The sequence below is a fragment of the Saccopteryx bilineata genome, chromosome 8 (assembly GCF_036850765.1).
Source record: "Saccopteryx bilineata isolate mSacBil1 chromosome 8, mSacBil1_pri_phased_curated, whole genome shotgun sequence".
NCBI classification, from domain to species: Eukaryota; Metazoa; Chordata; class Mammalia; order Chiroptera; family Emballonuridae; genus Saccopteryx; species Saccopteryx bilineata.
Window position 1 is genome coordinate 40,569,213 of NC_089497.1, and position 23,363 is coordinate 40,592,575.

At 42.0% G+C, this 23,363-nt stretch overlaps 1 protein-coding gene across 1 annotated transcript in view; it reads left to right on the top strand.

The window, feature by feature from the left end:
* Window positions 1-1,568: 1,568 nt before the first annotated feature.
* PLCXD2 (phosphatidylinositol specific phospholipase C X domain containing 2) overlaps window positions 1,569-23,363 on the top strand; it is a 51,955-nt gene continuing 30,160 nt past the window's right edge. The window contains exon 1 of the mRNA XM_066241067.1: window positions 1,569-2,285. Coding sequence (XP_066097164.1) covers window positions 2,123-2,285 — 163 coding nt within the window. The 5' untranslated portion in view covers window positions 1,569-2,122. The remainder of the gene's footprint in view (window positions 2,286-23,363) is intronic.

Consider the following 23,363-nt stretch of genomic DNA (forward strand, 5'->3'; position numbering starts at 1 on the left):
TTAACACATTTTATTTGCCTTTAGAACTTCCATAAAGTTTTGTGTTTGGGAATTAAAACTTTTAAGTTCAAGGGAAACCAGAAAGTTTCAAAGCTAAATCTTGGGATATTCCTTCAGAGTAACTTGGGTGGAGGGGAGAACTGATGGACTCAAACAACTAGATAACATATTCCCAATGTCCTGGGATATACTTAAAAAAAAAAAGAGCACTCTACAGAAATGCCCTTTAAGCATCAAAACATACATTATGAATAGTGTACATTTTTTTTTTATTAACCAAAGAATAGTCCTCCAGAAAAGAAAAAGAAAAACTGTTGGTAATACTATACAGCTCAAAAGGCTGAAAAACAAGCTTACATGAATGTTAAGAATAGACTGGAAGAGGGAATTTCAATAAGGATGTCCAAAAGGAGCAATGGGTAGTTATTCCTATGGAAAAGTGGCTGGGGCCTGCTGTGGAGTTACCCTGGAGATGAGGTGAGGCCACTCAGTGATTAAATGTCAGCTGACCCGCAGATCTCTGTGTGAACCCTCAGTCTCCTCTTAGCAAAGTCTGCTGTTTTCTTTTCCCATAAACTTGTCTTGAGTCACTGAATAGCAGCCTGAGCTGAAGCCCTCCAGGACCCCAACATCAAGGTCGGAGTATTTTTCCTGTTTTGCCAGTTTGCTAAGATGTTTCTATGACTATTGGTGTGCCAAGTTCTCATATCATTAGAGATCCTATATTTTACCACCATGAAAAAGAACCATTTGAGGGAGTCAGGAACATTGCAGAAAGTAGAAAGGCGTTTGTTTGCCTACAAGCCTCATCCCAAAATGGGATTTTCAAACAGTGCTACCACATGAATGGCTCCTTAAATGCCTCCAGTTTCCATTTCGCCTGTGAAAAGGGGATCATACCAGCAACCCTCCATCCCGCCCTGCCTTATGGGGGTACCTCCCATAGAGCAAATGGCGCAAAGAATTAAGAAGGAGGTTCTAAAAAAGCAGGGCAACACAAATGTAACGTATCACTATTTCCTCACCTGTAAAATGGGAACAAGTGGTGTGCAGGTGAATCGTAATTATGTAATGGTTGAAACACAAAGCATCCTTGACGTTATCACCCAACTTATAAAATACAGCACCTTTCTCAGCCTCTTTACCTCTCGTATTTCTGCTGCCATTGTGGTTTACTGAAAGTGTAACACTTTCTGTGTAACTGTCATTGCGTGAGGAGGGGCGGGGCAGGGCGGAGGTAGAGGGTGCGTGTGTGTTTAAGGGAAAGAAGGAAGGAAAGAAATACTTATGGTCACGTTTAATATACGGTGCAGGCTGCACGAAGGAAGCTCGGAGGAGAGAAGAGCCACTTTTAGGTCGGAATGATCCGAGCCTTCCAGTTCTTCAATCCGCAATCCCTGCAGCGGCGTCTGTCTGCGTCCAGAAAGGCGGGAGTAAGGGTGGGAGGAGACTGTGGCGGCGAGGGGCGGAGCCTCTCGGAGAGACCAATCGGAGCGCGCCCCGCCGGCGGCCAATCACGGGCTGCCTGACCCGGCAAGTCTGCCCGGCAGTGTGGGGCGGGGCTGCCAGGAGTGCCGGCGCCGAGGGTTACACTTTTGAGCGCCTTCAGGAAGCGCAGGGCAGGCGGAGAGTGTGCTGAGAAGCCAGCTTATGTATGTGCCAGTCCAGTGACATACACAGAAGCCTAAAGCAGGCTGATGATGGTGCGTCCCGGCGCTCACGTGCCTGTAGACCGCCCGGCTGGTCTATATGCTGTGTAGGCACCTGTCTTGTGAGTGGCTGCGGGCGTGGCTGCTCTTCGGACAGTCGGTGCCTGTAAGATTTATTCCTCGGGGCCTGCCTTCCCCGAGCTCCACAGGGGAACATAAGAAGTTTAACGGAGCCGGGACTGAGCAGATTAAGGGAGCGGATCCGCGGCCGGGCCGGGCTAAGGAGGGTGGGGACTGCGGGTGCTGGGGGCAGGAAGCCTGCTATTTGCTCCGTCTTCCCAGGCAGAAAGGCCTTTTGGCAAGACTGGCGTGACAAAGGTGGCCCTGAAATGTCTAGAGAGCCCGGGCACTGACGATCTCCGGCCGAGTGGCATTGGACTGAGCCTGGGCAGTTTGTTGGCTGACAGAGAGGGATGCTAGCAGTTAGGAATGTAAGAAGGAAACTCAGGATGGGGACCATCTGTTCCCCGAACCCCAGCGGGACAAAGACTTCATCGGAGGTCTGCAATGCCGACTGGATGGCCTCGCTGCCCCCTCACCTCCACAGCGTCCCCCTTTCCAATCTGGCAATCCCAGGTATTCTTCTGTTTCTACCGTTCCCACTGTGTTTGTTTCTGCCATTATAATATTGTTAATGGGTTGGGTTGCTTTTCTATTGTGCTGAGAAAATCGTCAGTGACCTTAATTTTTTTTAAAGGGGGGGTCTTTTTTTATTTCCAAACCAAAAACTTACCACTGAAACAGCTCTGTAAAGAGATTTAAGTAACTGCATCATTGGCAAAAGGGACTCGGGAAAATAGAAGTACCGCTGTTGTATTCTTTTTTTTGGTTGTGTATTTTGGTTTTGTTTTTACTTAATAACTGTATTCTAAGAAAGAATATTACCTGTTTAATGTTGAGTCCAGGGTTAGTGAGCGGTGCATTTACTTGAATCGCTTACAGAAAAAGGGTAAGAAATAAAAAAATCATTAACAATTTTAGGTCGGGATCAAAATTAAGAATGAAAAGTATTTTCTTTTTAACTTATCTGACCTTGCATAATGAAGGAGAATAACAAAAAATAGATTAGCATTAAAGGATAGGTTCAGAACCAGGACTTGAGTACAAAGACACATATTTTTGTTGTTGGAAAAGCCAGAAATAGAGAATGCAAGTGCTTGTCGCAGGCAGTCATTAGGTGTGATGAGGTGGTGGTGTTTAAAGCTTTGTCTATATATACAGGTGTCTGCCTGACTGATCTTGAACCACAGCCTTGAAAAGCACTGCTACTTCAGCTACTGTCTCTCTCCTGGGCTTTTATCACTTGACATCACTTTCATTAGATTTGTTCAATGGATCCTCTTTCATACACTCAAAAGCTAGTAAAAATATGGTTTCTAGGGAAGGACATTTGGACTACAGTGATCTTGGCCTCATGTGCTGGACAAATTCCTAGATGCTGGTACTTGGAAAGCACTCCTCGAAGCAGAGGATGGCCTACTGCCAGTCCTTTTTCTCACCTGGAGACATAGCAATTGACTTCACCCCTAGACTGCCAGACAAACTCCCGAGCATTCCTGGGAACAGTCTGCCTTTATGGAGGCTAAAAGATGACCTCAGGCAACCCCAGATCTTTGCTTTCTATGCATGAAGAAGAGCAGTGCTGGCTTCAGATGCAGCCTTTTTCTTATTCACCTCTAATTTTGGAGGGCTTTCAGGTTCATTGTCCTCGTGAGCTCTTGATGCTTTCGAGCAAGAAGAGGGGCAGCTAAATCTCTTTATAGTGGTGATCACTTGTGCTTTATCAGCCATTGACTGCAGCTCCTTGGGAAATGCCAGGTGGTTATGCTTCAGAACAGGTCTTTTCCTTGTTTAATTGATGTCTGGAGAGTCATCACTGGAATGATGCACAAGTCTTTTTTAACATTAGTCATTTGTCATCGGGCAGTCTGATAGATTGTTTTGTCAGTTGGTATGTCAGGTAGGTGGTGTGTGTTTGCAAACAGAATGGCATCTTAGGCAGCCTCTAAATGGCTCTATCATTCAGAGTGTGTCCTGGGTAGGTTGGAGCTTCCTCCTTCCTGTTGTACTTGGACAGTTCAAACCACACAGCAGCTCTGCCTGTGGCTTGGCAGTATACTCTGACTGAGGACTCCACAAAGGAGCTGGGCATTTGCTCAGCAATCTATAGGGTATCTCACAGTTACTAGAATTGCCAGGGATTGCAAACAGTTGAGACCTGCTGCTGTAACTGGAAATTCAATGATTAGCCTCCATGTAGAACACAAGAATTAGTTCACTCTGCTTAGTTAAGTCTGGTCCTTCTAAGGGGGCGGGGGAAAGCCTTGACTCTTCAAAACATGCTGAATTCACTATTATGAAAGCCCTATTCCCAGCAGTGGAAGTATATGTATCTATAAGCCCAAGACAAGAAAATTACATGTTGAGTGCTAGCCACCCCTCACACCCCTGCTCATCAGTAGTTCCCTTTCCCCTATTTCAAGCTCAATATTCTCTGGCTTATACTAGCAGTTAAGTTTTACAAAGCCTTGCTGAGAAATATAGAAGGCATTGAGTAAGTGGAGGCTACCATCTTCCTTCCCCTGCTCCTTCCTCTCTTCCTCTTCCCCCTCATCTTCACCTTCGCCATAGCTGTCATTTACTGAGCACTACCGTGACACGCAGCACCACCTGGCATACATGAGCTCCAATCCTTACACCTCCATGGTACATATTCATATCCTCATTCTGGAAATAAGGAAATTATTTTCAGTGAGGTTAAATAATTTTCTCAAATAGTTAAGCCTCTGTGTAGCTAGCTGCAAACCCCATGCACTGTCCTTGTGCCCTTAGGGGACCCTGGGAAGTACAGAGCAGTGGTGTATGTGATGGGGGCAAGTCTCTCATCTTTAAAACTAGGTGATCTTTAATCTAAGTGTTTATATATCATTGTAAAGAGATAAGTAGATAAATATATATGTATACATATTATATATCTGAGTAATATGTGTACATAGGTGGGCAAAAGTAGCTTTACAGTTGTGAGTATATGAAACACAGTTAACTCTTATATTATTGATTAATTATTCTATTTATTTGTATTATAACTGTAAACCTACTCTTGCCCACCCCTGTATTTACATATATCTTTTTGTTTACAATTGGAATAGTAAATAAAATTTAAAAATTAGAACCCAGTAAGTTTTAAATGTAGTGCTTAACCCTCATGTGCCTGTGTGTGTGCACGTTCACGAGTGTGTGCTCACATGTGCCAACCTAGGATCAGTAAGATAGTGTCAGGTCTGTCACGATGGAGCTGGGCAGCAGCAGCATTGGAATGGGCAGAGGAGGGGCAAGCAGGCTGGTAGGAACAGCAGACTGGGTCTGAATACACCATGTCAGATTTGAGTACATCTGCTGCATTTGCCTAAGTTGTGATGGGAGAGAACATGTGTGAGTATCCACCTCTCCACAAAGCCTTGGTGTATTATTTTACTTCCACAACTGTTAAGAACACCTGTTAATGACCAGTATCACCCAAACATATTGAAATATCTCAGAGAAGAACCTCAGAACAAATTTCATTGCCAACTCCACAGAATGACTAGGGTCCCTAAGGGTAAAAATTCTGGATATTGTAACAGTCAGGTTTTTAAATTCAAGTCTTAAACTCTATACACACTTTTGCTGATGTTAGTGAAAGCATGATATTCTTTATGAACAAATGGATTGATAGGAACTTTTCTTTCTATAATGCATGTAGTTTTTCAATGAATTCCTTTTCTTTGTATATTTAGCACTTTTTTTTTTGCCATATGTTTCCCCTTCTTTCTATTAAAGGTAAAGTACTTGGTCTATTAGAAAGAGCTTTGAACTTAGGGTCTCAAAATTTAGTATTGATGAGTGTGATATCAAAGGAGCATCTGAATCTCTTGGGACTTAGTCTCCTCATTTTTAATTAATATGTTGGATTAAATGAAATATAGAGTCCTTTTCAAATTGAAAATTCTTTGATTACTTTGAGAAGATTTTGTTTTCTATTTGTTTGTTTTTTGCCTGTTCTTTGTCCAAATGAAGAAAAAGATAGAAAAAAATGATCGGGTCATTTTAGGTCTAAAGGTCATTTCTCTTATGCCTCTTCAAAACAAGCAGATATTTTTGGCTTGTGCAAACAAGGACTCACAGTTGCCCGAATGAAGCAGGGTCTTCTCACTTTAGCATCCTAAAAGGGACTGGAGATTAGTTTTTCTGAATGAGTAAATCCTGAGTACATTTTGAGACATCTCTAGGCTCAGGCTTGTGGGAGTCCCAACGATGAATTAAGCCCCACCCCCGCTGTCAAAGGAGTTTACAATTTAATGATAGAGATTATAAAATGTACATACATATTCCTACACCATAAATGATTTTTAAAAAGTAATTGGGGTAAACAGAAATATAAATAAAGTGTTATAGAAACACACAGAATGGAAATATTGATTCCGCATTTTAAGATTAGGAAATATTTTGTTGAAAAAAAAATGGCATTTGAGCTGGGATCTGAAGAAAGGTCAGAATTTCAAGGGATGTGGCTTGAAGGTCAGGGTTAGGAAGGGGGCTTTCCTGGTGAAAAAACCAGTTAAGCTAAAAAATAGGGGGGTGTTTGGGAAATGGCTGGAGGACTCCCTCTCCTGCCCCTCGAATGCTTTCTTAATATCTTTATCATAGCACTTCTCTGCTCATCGTTATTTTTAGGTATCTGTCTTCCACCTCATCTGTTAACAACTTTCACGCAGAGAATATGATTGATTTCTTTTAATGAACCTAAATCCTAGTACAGGGTAGCAGCTTAGTCATTGGTGACTGTTGAGTGAATGATTTAATGCATGGGACAAGAGAATAAAAATTTTGGAAAAGCCGCTTGCAACCACCATCATTTTCAACTGTAACCAAAGCTAAACTGAATAGTTTGGTTAGAGTCATCTTGTGTAAACAGCCATGTGAAGCAATCTGGACATTTTCCAATCCGTATCTTATAATAATTTTGCTTCACATTCCTGTACTTCATGATAAGGCTTATCACTGAGCCCCCTTAGAAGTGGGAATTCTGAGGCAGAGTGAAATGGTTAGTTAGAAGCAGAACTCTAGTGTAACTAACTTCTATCCCAGGAATAATTGTTTCACTCCACATCCTTTCTGCCTACCTTCATCCTTGTCACATGGAAGCTTCTCGTGTTTCCAGTCTGGCTGCAGCCTCAGCCTGCTCTCATTTCCTGTCCCTGTCCTCACCTTTCTTCCACTGGCCTGGCCTGGACCCGAGCCTCTCCTTTTCCAGTGTCAACCCTTGCTCAGGATGCTCCTCACTGCTCTCCGATTCCCGATACTTCTCTGTTCTCATCTTGCTGATGACCATCCCCTTCTGAAATCCTATCTCTCTCCTATGCATTTTGCCTTCAGTCACTGGTTATTTCTACAGCTGTTTTCCTGTGGTTTCATATAATCCACACGTGTGACACAGAGATAAAATCACTACAGGGGCAGGATGAAGGTTTCATTACTCAAATCCTGCTTCTGGGAGTTGGATCAGGTCTGGCGCATCTAAAAGAGAGTTGAGGACTCAGAGGGTATAAAATACATTATGGAACAAGATTCACTTTGAGGATAACATGAGCCATGAGTTGGCCCTAAAACAAACCCATCCTCCTGTTGGATTTGAGGCCATGGAAAACCAAGGACCAAACGGAATTTACCGGGGCTGATGTAATCAAGGAAGAAAAGTCATGTGGGACCAAAGTGGTTTCTTTAGTGAGAACAGATGTTTTTGTTTTTGTCGTTTTTCTTTCCTACCCCTCTCTGGGTGATCATAGTAAACATTTAAAAATGCCATAACTTTGTTGTTTGCCATTAGTAGATTTCTCTCTTAAGAAAGCTTATCACATCTCTGGACTTCCCCATTCCCAACCCCAGTCACACAAAAGCCACAAGGAATTCAGGAATCACACATTTCCGTTAAGCCACAGAATCATGTGTTGGTTAGAAGTATTAATGCTGAAGCCACACTCTCTGGATTTGAGAATTCTGCCTCTCAGGACTCGATGACCTTGGGCAATTTACTTCCTCTCTGTGTGCCCTCTGTACAGCAGAGATAATAGTGATACTATATCATTCAGTCAAGGTGAGAATTAAATAAACTAATTCATATAGCACACATAGAACAGTTTCTGTCACAAAATGAGCATTATATAATAATATAATAATTGTTATCGTTATAATCTGTGTTTTTTACATTAATCGTGACATTCATTAATTGAAAGCCTGCGCCTGGAATGGTCAACAAAAAGGAGGTGCTAAGATGCTGTCTGTATCCTCAGGTAATTTACAATCAAGTTAAGGCGCTGACTTTCCAATTAAGCCAGTGTGGCTCAGTGTTCTCTGTCTAATCAAATCAGGCTAGCTTGAATGTCATCCCCTCAAGGAGACTTAGAATTAAGGGACGGATACACGGAGGGTTGCCCAGGGTGTGAGAACCAAGAGAGTCTTAAATGCAATATGAGGGCAGCTGATCAAGAGAACCAGAAAATCTTCTTTAGCTTCTTACTCTGTCCTCTCATTCCAAGTTCTGCTGTCAAACTTTGTCATCTTCAGCCATCAGAGCCTTTGGGAAAAAGTGAACCCTCTGTGACAGGACCATGTTGTCAACTTGGCTTCCGCTCTCCTCATTTCTCCATCATTTGCCCTCTTAACCCAATCATTTTGTTTCCATGTCAAGAGTAGAAATATTATAAAATGCTTTTCTTTGAACACATGCTTTTCTTTATACAGATTTTATACCTCCTTTCCCAACCATTGGAATAGCTTTATGATCTCTCCCAGTATATGCATCACCACTCCCTACACACAAACACTCACATACACACACACTGACCCATGACCTTTGCCTCACCCTCAAGAGAACCCTAATTCTACTGCCTGTTATTGTTGACCCTTTATAAAGATCCTGCAAAACACGCCCACTCCCATTTCAGATCCTAGGAGCCTGCCGCTCACCTGTATGCTGCTGTTTTGCATGTGCTTCTGAGGCTGAAGTTTCGGTTTCTAGCATATGATCTGACCTGACCTGACCTCCATTCCATGGAACAGGTTGGCTTCACACCCCCCAGCCTCTAAGAGCTTATTAGAACAGGCACACTGGAGGCAACGTTAGTGAAATAAATGCTTTAGCATCCTGTAACTTTGCCTTTGGGAAAAGCACAAATGCTAACTAACCCTAATTAATTTCAAACCAGTCTGGAGAGAACAGATTATTTATAGGCATCATAATAGATGGGTGTGTTTTGTGTGTGAAAAGAATTTGAACACGCATCAAGAATCAAATATAAATGGAGGAAAATTATGACTAAATCTGTTTGAGTATTTACCCATGTGGTTGAGCAGGAATACCTTTCACTTTCTCACGTCTATAGGAATTTAGATTATATTGCTAAACACCAGTGAGGGGTGGCCAGTACTCAGGAGGATTCCATGAGTAGATCTGTAGTTGCTCCAAGATAAAATGGGTTTGGCCACAGAGGTCTGCACTGCTCTAACTAAGGGAGAGGTCAAGTGTGTTATCCACGAAGCATTGGCAGTTTGTCTTAGATTGATTCTCTGCTAAGAAGCTGACATTTTCTAAGAGAATCACGGGGTTTTTTTTTTTTTTTTTTTTTTAATTTCCAATTGTTCTAGTACTATTGCCTATAAGGTGTTATATCTTTTCAGATAATATTCTACTGATATTTTTTTCTCTATGCAAACCTGACAACATCAAACTAAAGAAAGAAGTAGGGAGCATTTGTACTCTGCAATGCAAATGTCTTGCTGTGCAGCCGCAGTCTGTAATAATGGCAGAACTGAAAATGTCTCGACTCTGTCAGACTGAGATGAATATTTTATGAACATGTATGATTTGAAGGGTTATGTACTGAAAGCAGTATTCTTAAAGTACAATTGAAAGCAGATGAATAAAAAATGCCGAAGAGATAAAGGTGAAGACAGCATCTGCCCTCCTCCCTGGCTGGAATTTAGGTTATCATCCTGTTAGGAGGGGCCCATATGGGTCACTGTAAAAATCATATGAGCACGCTGTGTCAGTTTGGCTAAAAATAATTATTAGTACTTGCTTATTCCTTTTGTTTCTATTAGTTCTCATTGTCTATATTTTTCATTGTATTCATTTAAAGGAAAATCATTTATTCAAAGGATAATTATTGAATGCCCTTTTGTGCCAGGTACCGTGTTAGATAAAGAGAATATGCAAATGAATAAAGAATTTTTCTCCTGCTCTTCAGGAAGTTATGATTTTATAAGAGAAGAAAGCCAAAATTCAATACTATGGAGAATACACTCAGAAAACCAACACCCAATTCTGTTACTGGTAGGAGGACTAAAGCTAGGTAGATAAAGCTTCTGAGAGGAGATGGCTTTTGCGTTGAGTCCTAAAGAGCTGGTGGTAAATGTACAGGTGTTATAGGCAGGGAGATCAGTGGCGCGGGCAGAAGTACCAAGGAGCGAGAGGTGAGAGTGACCTTGAGGAAACCCAAGCATCGATGTCATTTAAAGAAAGGAATGGAGACAAGGCTGGAAAAGTAGGCTAATGAGCCTTATGCATCATGCCAAGATTAAATGTTAAACACTCTCCCGAAGGCAAAAGGCAGGCTTTGAAAAGACTTGGTCAGGAATGGATGAAAAGTCCTAAAATAACTGTGTAAGGGTGAAGAGAAACAAAATGACTCCTCCATTTTTAGGGATGCTGAGGGGTAGTAAGAGAAATTCATTATTTTTTTTTTCATTCTGTTTAATGCCTCTGTGTTGGTGTCCTTCCTATGCCAGGCCCTCTCCTGGGCACTGGTGAATCAGTAACGATAATTACAGATACGGTTCCTGCCTTCAAGGAGCCTACAGTCAAGTTGAATAAATGGGCATTTAATCAAGCAGATATAATATGCTATGTGGATGATTGGAGAGGTGGGGATTACTGCTAGAAGAAGCATATATAGCAGGAGCATCTTAACAAGATGGGGCGGGAACCCAGAGGGGCTCCTGAAGGAAGTGGTAAATAAACTGAATCTGAAGGATACATAGGAATTAGCTCCAGGATAAGAGGAACCAGGGTGAGCTTGTTCTAGGGTGAAGACCGTCAACAGAGAAAATGGCTCGTTCAACAAACAGACGTGATTCATTGTAGCCTAGCATAGATTGCAAGGAGAGCGGTGAGCAACGGAGAGGTCTCATAAGCCATGTTAAAGTGATTTAGCTTTAACTTAGTAGGCATGACAAGGGTGTTAAGCAGGTGAACTACAAGGGAAGCTTTGTGTTTTGGAAAGAGGATTCTGGATGCAGTCTACAAAATATACCGGAATTGGGAAGTACTGTAACCAGGAAAATCACTTAGGTTGCTGATGAGGTCATCCAAGTGGGAGGTGATGCTGACCTGAGGAGGACAGCAACAGTGTGAATGAAGGAAAAGGGACAGACTCGAGAGATATATAGGAAGAAATATCAATAGGACTTGGCGAATAATTGGAGGGTAAAGAGAAGGCAAACTGTGTGGGTAGCTGGGAGGAGGGTCACGGCATTCCCAGAAACAGGGATACAGAAGGAGCAGGTTTAGGAGTTGTGGAGAGAGGTAGATATACGTAATTTGTGGCAGATATGCTGAGTTTGAGGTACCCTCAGAACGTTTCAGAATTGGGTGGACACTGCTAGCCCCTGGTGGAAATGATTTTAGAGTTGAATTTTACATTTCACAATTTGCCCAGCCCCCACCCTCACTCACAGCTACTATTACAATATATTCAATGTAACACAACTGTGTTTTAAATTAGTGCCTTGGCCCTGGCTGGTTGGCTAAGTGGCTAGAGCATCAGCCTGTGTATGGACATCCTAACTTTGATTCCCAATCAGGGCTCACAAGAGAAGCAACCATAGACTTCTCTCCCCATTCCTCTCCCCCTTCTCTCCCTCTTCCTCACCTGCAGACAATGCCTTGGTTGGTTCAAGCATTGGCAGGGCACTGAGGATAGCTTGGTTGGTCAAAGAATGTCAGCCTCAGGTACTAAAAATAGATCGATTGATTCCAGCATCGGCCCGAGACGGGGCTTGCCAGGTAGATCCCAGTCAGGATACATGTGGGAATCTGTCTCTCTATCTTTCCTCCACTCAATTAAAAAAAGAAAAAGAAAAGAAAAGCAAGAAATTAGTGTCTTTATTTTTTATATGATTTTTAGATTTTACCTCAAATTTTACTCCTTCAGGAAATCTACCTGGAACGTTTGATCCTAGAGAAGCAGGCCTCCCAAGCTCATCTAGGGTCTGTGGGAATTTTCCTAGTTCTCATTTAACTGTTTCCCTATATTATTGGCAGCGTGCAGGTGAGGGGGGTGAGCTGTGTGCACTACACCACAGCCCGGCTGTGAAATGGAAACGTTCAGTTACTTTCCCGCATCATCAAATACCATTTATTTCACACACTGACATCCAGGGTTATTTAACTTTTTCTCCTATTGACCCCGAACATTTTTTTGTTTTCTCCTAAAGTTTGTATTGTATTTTCTTTTGTGTTAAAAACCGAAAGGTTGTTAAAGAAAACATGATTATTTCAGAACTGAAATGACTCCCCCGGGGATGACCAGGTGCCCTTTGTGAGGTATTACCAACGATGGTGACGTCCGTTCAGAGACAGAGTAGGATGCTAATTAGCAGTACAGACTAAGAATTTCTTATTAATGAATTATCTATACTGTCCCTTATTTTGGGGTGGAGATTGGGGTCTCTTGGATATTTGAAGAAGAGAAAGTCTTTTGAAAAGAAAATAGATACCCACCCATATGTACAGGACTGTGAAATAGCTCCCATACACAGAACTGAAATGCTTTAACTCACATAATCTTAGGAAATTGGGCTGATTTGGAGAATATCTCAGACAACGGAATTTCCGTGGTGCCCTGCAGAGTCCTAATGAGGCTCTCTGCCTCCTAGGTGCCCCCAGGACACATCCAGGTTGGGAGTGGTGACTGTCCTGACAGGCCTTTAGCCAGAGAAGCTCTGCTTGTATTTGTTTTTCCATAAAGATACTTTATTTGACAATGTTCCAGGTCAGAAAGTGCCTTGAGAAATCTCGGATTTATTCCAACTCTCTAGCTCATCCAGCCACTTGGGGATTGACCAGGACCAGCTGGCTGGATTCCCAAGCTTACTGTCTGTCCTCATACAGTAGGGTGTCCCTTGGCTTCTCAGCACATAAAAAATAAGTTGACCAACATCCTCTGCTTCCAAGTGTTCTGCTTTATGCAGTTGCTTTGTTGCATTGCAAAGAGTTATGAATTCAGTAGGCACCCAATTAAAAGTTGAATTGGCCACATGGTTCCCTCAGATTTTTCTGGCAGCTTTGTTGTGATTATTATTAATACTCTCCCATATGCCCCATGGCAAATAATCAAGTCTGATAGGTGAAGATTATCCCTTTGGGTTGACAAGAGTTAAAGATATTATTATCTGATTTAGAAAGCTGCTAAATTGTCCCCTGATTATGAAACTTGGGCTCAAGTTAGCTATATTTGATGTGTCCTAAAGATGCCAGCCGTTCTGCTTTTGTCAATATGGAGTCAGATTCTCTACAAATGCTGCATTTTTCCCTGGACCTAATTCAGGTGTGTGAGATGGGAGGCCCTAAGATGTTACTAGAAGGTAATTTACACAAGGCTAAATTGCAAGAAATCTACTCTCTGAGACATTTTCTTTTAAATTGTTGAATGCCGTATTTTATTATGGCTATTCCTTTAGTTATCCTTTCTGGTTTATTTTTGTCCTCTGTGTTTTCTGACAGGTTCTTCTTCTTTGACACAGATAATTCAAGCTAGAAGGTCAAATGGGGATAAATGGAGCTAGGGCTATACAGGTGCTGGTGGTGAACAGGTGCAGTGAAAACTACCTGTTTAAAGGAGATAGATGGACCATAGAGAATTTTGGGAAGAGATCAGAAGACCTAGGCTAATCTATCCTAGGCAACTCTCTAAACGGTTGCTTCTTCATGTAATCTGCTTGCATTTATTCTATATACATGTATTCAGTACCTGCCATATGCCAGACACTTACTAATTATATATAGAGAGATGGGCATAAATTAGACATGATGCCACCCTCAAAACTCATAGTCCGGTGTCAGTGACAGATAAGGAGATAATTACCACAGCATCCAAAGTTCATCAAGTATATACAAATACTATGCAAGTATAGAGCAAAGAGCAGTTAAATCTGCTTGGCTGGGTCAGGTGACCTCACAGCGAATGACTGGGTCATATTCAAATATTTAGACTGGAAAGGCACGGGACAATGAGATTGTTCCCAAGGACTATAAAATATTTTTTTAAACAAATCTCTTGCTATATTCAAATAAGCATAAGGCCCACTTATCATATATAACTTTGCAAATAAGTATCTTTTTAGCTCAGGCCACAGAAATATTTTAACATGCAAAACTATAAATGTTTATATAAAAATTATAGCAATATTCATAGAGATTAAATACCTGAGTTATAATGCAAGATGTTTTTCTATAAAAAGCTACCTTAAACATCTTCAGCATTTAATGACATGTGCCCGTTTTTATTCCTGTTCTTAATATTTTTGTATCTATCTTTAATTTTTATTCACAGGGAGGCAGTACAGAGAAGCAGTTCAGAGTGTGGGTTCTGTTTCAGCATACCTACGTTCAAATCCTAGTTACTAATTATGTCACCTTAAATAAAAGCTGAACCTTTTTGTTCCTTAGGTGTCTCTTCAGTAAAATGGAGATAATTATAGTGTCTACTTCACAAGAGCAAGGTTAGAAAAAGCACGGTCCACAAAACCACCCTCACTGTGACATCACTTGCCAGTTTGAGGGTCATCAAGATCACACATAGCTTCAATAAACTAACTGGATGGACTGACAGAACTCACTGGAAGCTGTTATTGTTTATTATGGAGAAAGGTACAGATTAAAATCAGCCACGTAGAAAGGTACCAGAGTCCAGCAAAGTTCCAAACATGACACTTCCAGTTCTGCCCTCCTCTGGAGTCGTGGACAAGAGCTGCCTTCCTGGAGTTAATGTTGACAGTATTCACACAGAGCTTATTTCCACAGTGCACAGGAGCCTTGGGATCCAGGGTCATTACAGAGGCTCCACCTGGCCAACTTCAGCCTCCACCCTCCAGAAGGCGAGCCAATGCCTGTGACTTACTTACCTCCTTAGACTTATTTAATATGGACCCAAAGCCCGCCAGGTAAACAGAGATTCTTCTATCAGTCAGGGTATTCCAAACCCTAAAGAGATTACCTCCCTCCCAGGGCCAAGGACAAAGACCAGAACTCTCTGTGGGCAAGGTTAAATCCTTCACCATAAAACACAGCTGTTTAAGAACGAAATAAATACTACATATAATGTGTTCAGAATATTGCTGTAAAACAAAATTAATTTTAGACTGTAATAAAGAATAAAAAGTATTTCTTTCGGCAAAAAAGGTGCTCCATCCTGGGAGATGCCAATTCAGGTAGCAACCTAAACTGTGTGTCACTGAGACAAAGGAGGCCGCCTTTCACAGCAAAAGTTCCCACCAGGGTCTCATTTAAGTCTGTTTCATGTAAATGAGGTGTCCAAATGGTGCGGTTCTGATTGGATGGGGCCGAAAGAGGAAACCAGGGTTTTCCTGCAGTGGTTGACTCAAGGTAAACAAGAGGGTCATAGTTCTGGAAGCCAGGTCAGCCTTAGGTTCTTCATAGGATACAGAATACACGAGAAGTCCCTGTCGGCAAAAGGCTGCTAGGCTCTTATTCATAAAATTTGGGCTCTTGGTTGACAATGGAGAATCCATCTCAGCAGATAAATTTTTTCTCAAGGTTCACATCAAATAAATCTTTCTTCTCGGAGTTGACATTGCTGAGCACAAAACAAGCATAAATTTTGGATATGCAACTATTATTATTAACAATTCTTTTGGATTACCTAATTATCTATTTAGTTTCATACTAGAGACTGTAGGAAATCTTTAAAAAAATTAACAAGTTGTAATTAGGAAAGATACTAAGGTTCAAATAAAGCCAGTAAAAGCAGAATGCAGTGAATGCCGGGGGCGGGGGAGCAAACAGTGTTAGGGACCTGATAAAGGGAGAGGTTACTTCAAGATGGGGGAGGGGGTAAGGAACAGCTGCACCAGAAAGCCTCCTGGGAGTGGGACTGTGAGGGATGAGTGGGGTTTCCACATGGGGAGGAAGGGCATTTCAGCGAAGGAAACCAAATGAATAAAATTCAGTATGGGGAAGCAAGGCACCCTTAGGGAACACAGCAGGGCTGCCATGGCTCACTGTAAAAGTGACAGGAGGAAGAAATGGAAAAGACAGGAAAGACATCAGCCAGATGAAGAGAGGTTTCAGCATGGTCTAACCACTTGATGCTTTGTCTCATGGACCATAGGGAGCCAGTGACAATTTAGGGCCCAAAGAAAACCCTGCAAGAAAATACACTACCTCTTTTCATGACTCCAGTCTTAAATTTTCTCTTTTGTCTACCATACTTCTGCTTCCCCACCCCACTCCCCACGCTTCATGGGGCTAGTTACAATTCATCCAGCAAGAAGACAGCTCAGATGCTGCTTCTGTGCACGCGTCCATTGTGGGACACAGTGCATGCCATGGGGTCTGTGCACCTGTATTTCCACTGTCCACAGCTGTGTTTGTCATCTCTAGACTTGATGTCTGTGTGCTGGTTCAGAATAAGTACCTCATGGAACAAAGGGAGGAGGAAAAGAGAAAGCATGGAATCTTGACATATCTACAGAGAATTTAAGTGTAAAGAGTTGACATTTCTAGTTAATTTAAGGAAAAATTAGGACACACAGAGAGAAAGTCATAGTGTCTGGGGTGACACAGGATCTTATAACTGCATTGCAAAGTTTTTTCAAGCCTGACTTAGTGGATAGAGAGAGTCAGACTGGGATGCGGAGGACCCAGGTTTGAAACCCCAAGGTCGCCAGCTTGAGCCCAAGGTCGCTGGCTTGAGCAAAGGATTATTCGTTCTTCTGTAGCCCCCTACCCCCCTACCCCCCATCAAGGCACATATGAGAAAGCAATCAATGAAAAACTAAAGTGCAACGAAGAATTGATGCTTCTCATCTGTGTCCCTTTCTGTCTATTTATCCCTCTCTCTCTCTCTCTCTGTCTCTGCCACAAATAAAGTCTTTTCAAGCTGTCCCAAGGCTTTAAAACTATAATAATAATAATAGTGGCAGAAGAAGAACTTGTTACAAAGCACTTATAAAGCACTTACTAGGTCCGTGATGGTGAACCTTTTTATAAAAACCACCCACTTTTGCAGTGCTGGTCAACCTGGTCCCTCCCGCCCACTAGTGGGTGTTCCAGCTTTCATGGTGGGCGTAGTGGAGCAACCAAACGCACTGTGATTGGCACTCCTACTAGTGGGTGGGAGGGACCAGGTTGACCAGCACTGCAAAAGTGGGCGGTTTTTATAGAAAGGTTCGCAATCTCGGTGCTAGGTGCCTGATACTGCTCTACTTGATTTATATAAACCCAGTTAATCTTTACAACCCAGTGAAGTAAGTGCTATCATTATCTTTATTATACAGATAGAGAAATTGAGGTACAGGGAAGTGAAACATTGCAACAAAAATCCTGATTAACAATTCTAGAATTGTAAAAACTAGGTCTTACCAAATTCACTTAAATTACATTTGAAAAGAAAACATTCACAGAGTTGAAGATTGATCCAGCGTTGGTTTTTCTTGGTTTGGTAATAATTCCTGTTGGTTGTGATACAGAGTCATTTTCTCTTCACCCACGGCATCTGTTTCCACACCAGGACGCTCGTGCCTGAACATCCATCCATAGGATGGCTGCGCTGAAGGACTGCTAACCTGTTCCAACCAAACAAGTCACTTTTCTTTTCAAGACCAGACATCTGGGAGGCTTTTTATTGACTCAGAACAAAAGCAGCCCCGTGGTGTAAGTGGTCTCTGTAGCCATCACCCCGCAAGGCTCCAACAGAGAAAAAAATCTTTGCCCCTAGGGTAAGAGCAGCAGAGGCTTTTAGCAAATGCATGAGCCTGTCAGAACTTCATCTTCTAGGGAAGGGTGTGTTTTTATTCACTTTCCCCACTAGGTATAATGTGGAAACTACCTTTAAACCCATCGTTCCATGAAATTTAGACTGCTGTGTGTTTGATGTCCCCTCCTGCTTTACCCCTTTCCTCAGTTGGAGCACCTGGCTTAGTTCTTCATTTACAGGAAAGGGGGAAAGCCCTTCCTGTCCTTGAGGGGATTCAGCAGAGGAATTCCCCTGGATCCCTGCCATTCTGAAGTTTGTCAGATGAATCTTGAAATAACCCTGCCCCATGAAAAATTTCAACCCAGCTAGGTGACTTTGAAGGTGTTTTTTCAAGGTCCTCACAGTAAATTTCATAAAGTTGTCCTGCAAAGCACTGAAGTGACAGCCTTTGGAGCAAAGAGAACTGTCACAGAAATGCTAAGCAGGAAGAGAAATGCTGGCCCGTGCATCCAGTCAACATGCACATCCAGTGCCAGCGAACCAGAAGACGGTCCTGATGAGAGTGAGGGCCTGAGTCTGTGTCAGGGAAGGCATTTCTCCAGCAACCTGACATTATTCTCAGATGAGCCAGAAATAAAGAAATACCACCCTCAGGCTGGGGGATGATTTGCTGAGTGAAATATGATGAGTTAAATCAATAAGCATAATAAGCATATTTTTTGCTTATGTGCGGTTAGTATAAAAGAAACTTCTTCTTTCTTTGTAGTGGTTAATATCCCTTGTTAAATACGGTCATATATTCCTTTAATAGCTGTTAATAAGTTGGAATCATCAATTCTTAAGATAGAAGAGCTCCGAAGGCTCACTTCACTTGCTTTCAAATCTGCAAGTGGAGAAATGGAGCTCCAGTATGAATTTATAAGCTCATACAAGTATTCAGAGCAGAACCAGCATTGGGATTCAAGGCTCTGAGCTACAGAAATGCAAAAGAAAATGTTCCTTCAACTGAGAGAAGGTTAGAGTGCCCTCATGTGTCCCAACATGGGAATTCTTTATGTCTTTATAGTACAAGGATCTGTACTCAGGTTATGACAGTTCTGTTCCTACGATAGTGATGTAACCCAAATTCTGGTGTAAGTCGAAACACACCCTAGGCTAAATCACTTACCTATCCCAACACAGTTGTAAAATCATAATCTAGAATGTAAAAACACAACTAAGCCACAGAAAAAGGAAAAGGACATAAATATACTATACTTTACACTGTGCTGTAGTAACAAAAAAACTGACAAAAAAAATAGTGTAAAAAAAAGTACAATGTTAATGGCATAAGCCAAAACACTCATGTCTCATTTTTTTTTGTTTTTATGGGAGTGAACGTTGTAAACTCAAAACGTCATATGTCGAGTCTGTCATAACCCGAGACCCCCTGTATTTAAAATCACTTTAATCACTCCATCAGTTTTTCTGTATTGGAGCGTGTAGGCATTTAGCTCTGAAAACAAATCCTGTGATCACTGTGTTACCAGAATTAAGTGTACAATGCATTTAAATTGTTTAATCAGTCAAGATATGGAAGCTATCATATTCCTAGAGTGGATCTGTGTGGATTCAGATCGGACATACCTAGGTTTCTGTACAAGGTGGACACTTGCAACCTTTGTAACTCTGAATCAGGCAAAACCAGTCTGAACCTCTGTTTCCTCATCTGTTAAATGCAGGTAATCACTGTCTTGCAGCATTATGGCAGACATCAGATGAGATCCTGTAAGTAAAGTGCCTCACCTGGCATTTGGTGCACAATAAACAGTCAGTAATTTGAAGCTATTACTAGTTATGGTCAGACATGAAGCCCCCCCTCCCCAGGGCTCACCAGTGAGTTCGTGGTGAAGAAGCTGAGTGCAGAGGCTGGGCAGGGAGCAGTGTGCCTTTGAGACGCTCATGTCTTGGTTGAGGAGGTTTCCACGAACTCTGGCGGCAGAGGGAAATGAGAAAAATTTTAAAGAAATATGTACTGAATGTGTGATTCTGACACAATACATTCTTCCTCCAGGTGGGGAAATTGAAATGGAGCTAGGGCAAATGACTTGCCCACCCATGGCGTCTCGTTCAGAGGTGACACTTGGGCACTAAAAGTCCAGCAGTCAAGGGAAAAACCTCCACTAAGAAGTTTGAAAACTGGATCCTATTTATGGCATTGATCCAGTTCTCTTAGTAGTCTTTATTTATTGAGAGGGTAACCATATTAACATCAATAAAGAACAGAGGTGGAAAACAATAGCTGGATGAATTTATCCTTAGATTTTAATTTTCTTTATTTTATGAAAGAAGCTCTCTCAACTTAAGTGTTCAGCAGAATTGCAGTCGTTTGCCCCAGTGAACTTTTAAAGTTTCTCTCCTCCCCGCAGTAATCCTCCCAGCCATCCTTTTCAGACGTGCAGGGAGGGAGATGTCATTATGTATTGCACAATACAAGGAGACTTGACCTTTAAATGTCAGTGGAAGTGTATCCTGGTGATTCTACTAGCTTATTGAAGAATTGAGGGAAACAGCCCGATAATGTATACCTGGGGAAGAGGGAGGGGTGAGAGGAACACATCACCTGTGCCCTTTTTGGTTTTACATAACCAGGGAAAAAGAAAGGAAATGCTTATTCTGGATGCCACAGTCACTGGGAGATTTGTGTGCATTATAGAATTGAAAAAGTAGGGGGAAAAGCAGCTCAGTTTGCAAGCCTTGCCCTGGGGATTTGCTTACCCTTTTGGAGAGTCTTTCTGTTAAATAAGGCACAGGAAGCACATGAGGCCCAGGCACTTATTACTAAGGAAAGTTCATCATCTAGCCTGTCTAGGGTTGTGCAGGATAGTGTTGAAGCCTCTGAGCTGCAGCAGGGCACACCATGCAGTGGGGGAAGCAGAGATAGATAAGCCATAAGATGCTGCGTTCAGCACCAGTGCGAGGCTGTTCTGGTCAATGTGAAGCTCGAACTGGACTTTCTTGTGGCCATAAATTTTAAATCAACTAGTGAAAAGATATGACATGCCTGATACTCAGAAGTCTCCTATTTGTGCAGATTAACTAAACAACACATTTTCTAGAAGCTATAGTTAACCTCTATAGCAGCAGTTCTCAACCTGTGAGTCACGACCCCAGTGGGGTCACCTAAAGCCATTGGAAAATACAATACATAATGCATATTAGGTATTTACATTCCGAATCATAACTGTAGCAAAATTATAGTTATGAAGTAGCCATCAAAATTATTTTTTGGTTTGGGGTCACCGCAACATGAGGAACTGTATTGTGGGGTCACGGCATTAGAAAGGTTGAGAACCACTGCTCTATGGTGTGGTGAACACTATTCTTGGTGTTTGTTTCATTTTCTACTTTATGCCATTATCTCCATGTATAAGACACACCCTTTTTTTTGAAAAATTTTGTGTCTAAAAATTGGGTATGTCTTATATAGTGGCTGTAGCATTTCAAATGCCATAGATGGAACTGAGGATGAGGCCATATATGAAGACAGTGATTCGTCATCAGACACAGATGAGGACAAGCTAATGGATGGAAGTTTTGACAATGATGAAGAGTTGTATGAATTTTATGATGAATCAAAGTTGAGTTTAATAACTATGTAATACTTTTTTTTTTTCAAAATTCGAGCCCCAAAATTAAGGTGTATCTTATACATAGGAGCACCTTATACATGAGGGAAAATGGCAACTGTGGTATAGAACAAACAGACTGGAGCAAAAGGATTCTTTGGTCTGATTATATGACTGGTAGTGAATGAGTGAACTAGGGGGTGGCAGTTGAAAGTTTGATATATGTTGTAAAAGTCAAACACTAAGTTTTGGTGACTGGTTGGGTGCAGAGGGCGAGGGAGAAAGAATAATTTAAGTTAAATCCAAGCTTTCAATCTGAGTGACCAACTGGCAGAAGTTTAGGAGAGGCACTTTGTGGGGGAAGGAAGGAGGGACAGCCTGAGGAGCTGGACTTTCAAAATGTGTCATTTATTGTGTGAGGCGGCCATCGGGTGGAGGGCCACAGCTGGAAGCTGGAAACAGATTTGGAAACTAGAAGCATCTGGGCTAGAGATGAAACTTTTGGTGGCATCTCTCTGTGTAATAGCACTGCGGTAAACTTGTGGAGCGAAGGAGAAGGTGGGAAAGACAGAGAAGAGAGATCCTTGGAAAACATTTAAATTTGGGACAAGAAGGAGGATGAGGAACCAGCAAAGCAGACAAAAGGAGAGTGGTGACAGAAGGATGAGAACACCTCCAAGTATGCATCGTGGAGGACAGGAAATGGAAGATTCTAGAAAAGTGCTGACTTAGCAAATCCTCGCAGAAGCCAGGAAGAATAAAGCCATTTGGAGTCCTTTATTCAAAGGTTATAAGGATCAGAAGTAGCAATAGAAAAATGGGAGTTGGTCTTGGATGGGAAGAATGGAGTAGATTGTGGGAGACCAAGCAGCAGGACTGGCTTTCAAGGAAGAGTAGACAGTTGCCTGAAGGGTAGGCACCTAACGAGAAGTGCTTTGTTTTGTTCTTAAGGGAAAGGGTACCACTTACTGGTAAATCGATTTTAGACAGAGATAAAGGAGCTATCGAGAGGGATGACTGAAGATGCATAGGTACTGCAGTTGCAGCAAAAATACTTTCTGTGGCAGAACTCACAGGAAGGAGCAGGAAGAAGTCCTAAGCTGTTTTCTAACCTTATCACAGAACAAACCAGAAACCATGGAGCTGCTATTTAACATCTCCGGCGCTGCCATTCTCTCAGAGCATAAAGGAAGGACCAGCGTAGCAGGGATTTTCCTTTTTCTCTTCTGGGGGAGTGCATGGATTTAATTCACACATCCCGGCAGAGAGGAAAAGGATATATTATCATCACTATAGACATTTTTTAAAGAGTAAAATAATTTCCAACAGGGAAAAAGAAGAAACTTTGATAATAAACTTGCAGTGTGAAATATTAGGATTTTCTTTTTATCAGTACTGTTTGAAGATTGCATACCTTGTGGATATTCTACATGCAGGAGAAAGGAAGGCATTTTATCCTGTTTTTCAAAAAAGAAATAGTAAAGTACCAGTATTATTTTATTCACTCTCTATGAGACAAAAGCTTCCTGGGGAGAAAAATAAGTAGAAAGGCAAAAACATCCATCGTATTGAAAGAGTGATGGCTGGTTTTGACTGCCATAGGCCTCGGTAGGACAGCTAGCTGCCATACGACATTCAACAAACAATCTGCTCCATTGTCATGTCCTTTCCTGTCAAAGGGAGGGATGGGGCGGTTCTGGACACAGGATGTCAAAAAGGAAGAGAGAAAATGGAAAAGGAAGCAAAGAGATAAAGAGAGACTATTCCCAGGGAGTGTGCTAGCTCTTCCTCTTCTGTGGGATGGGCTGGGTACCAAGTGTGTCGCTGGGTATTGAGAAATGGTCCCTGAGTCCCATTGCTGTCACATTGATGCACAAATCTCAGACTCAGAGAATAGCATTGGAGGTTGTTAGCACATCTCCCTCTGGGGATGAAACTGGGCTTTGCAGCAACAAGACAGTTCCAGAGGGAATCTGTCTCTCCTCCTGAGGTTGGATAATGGCTGTTCCCTG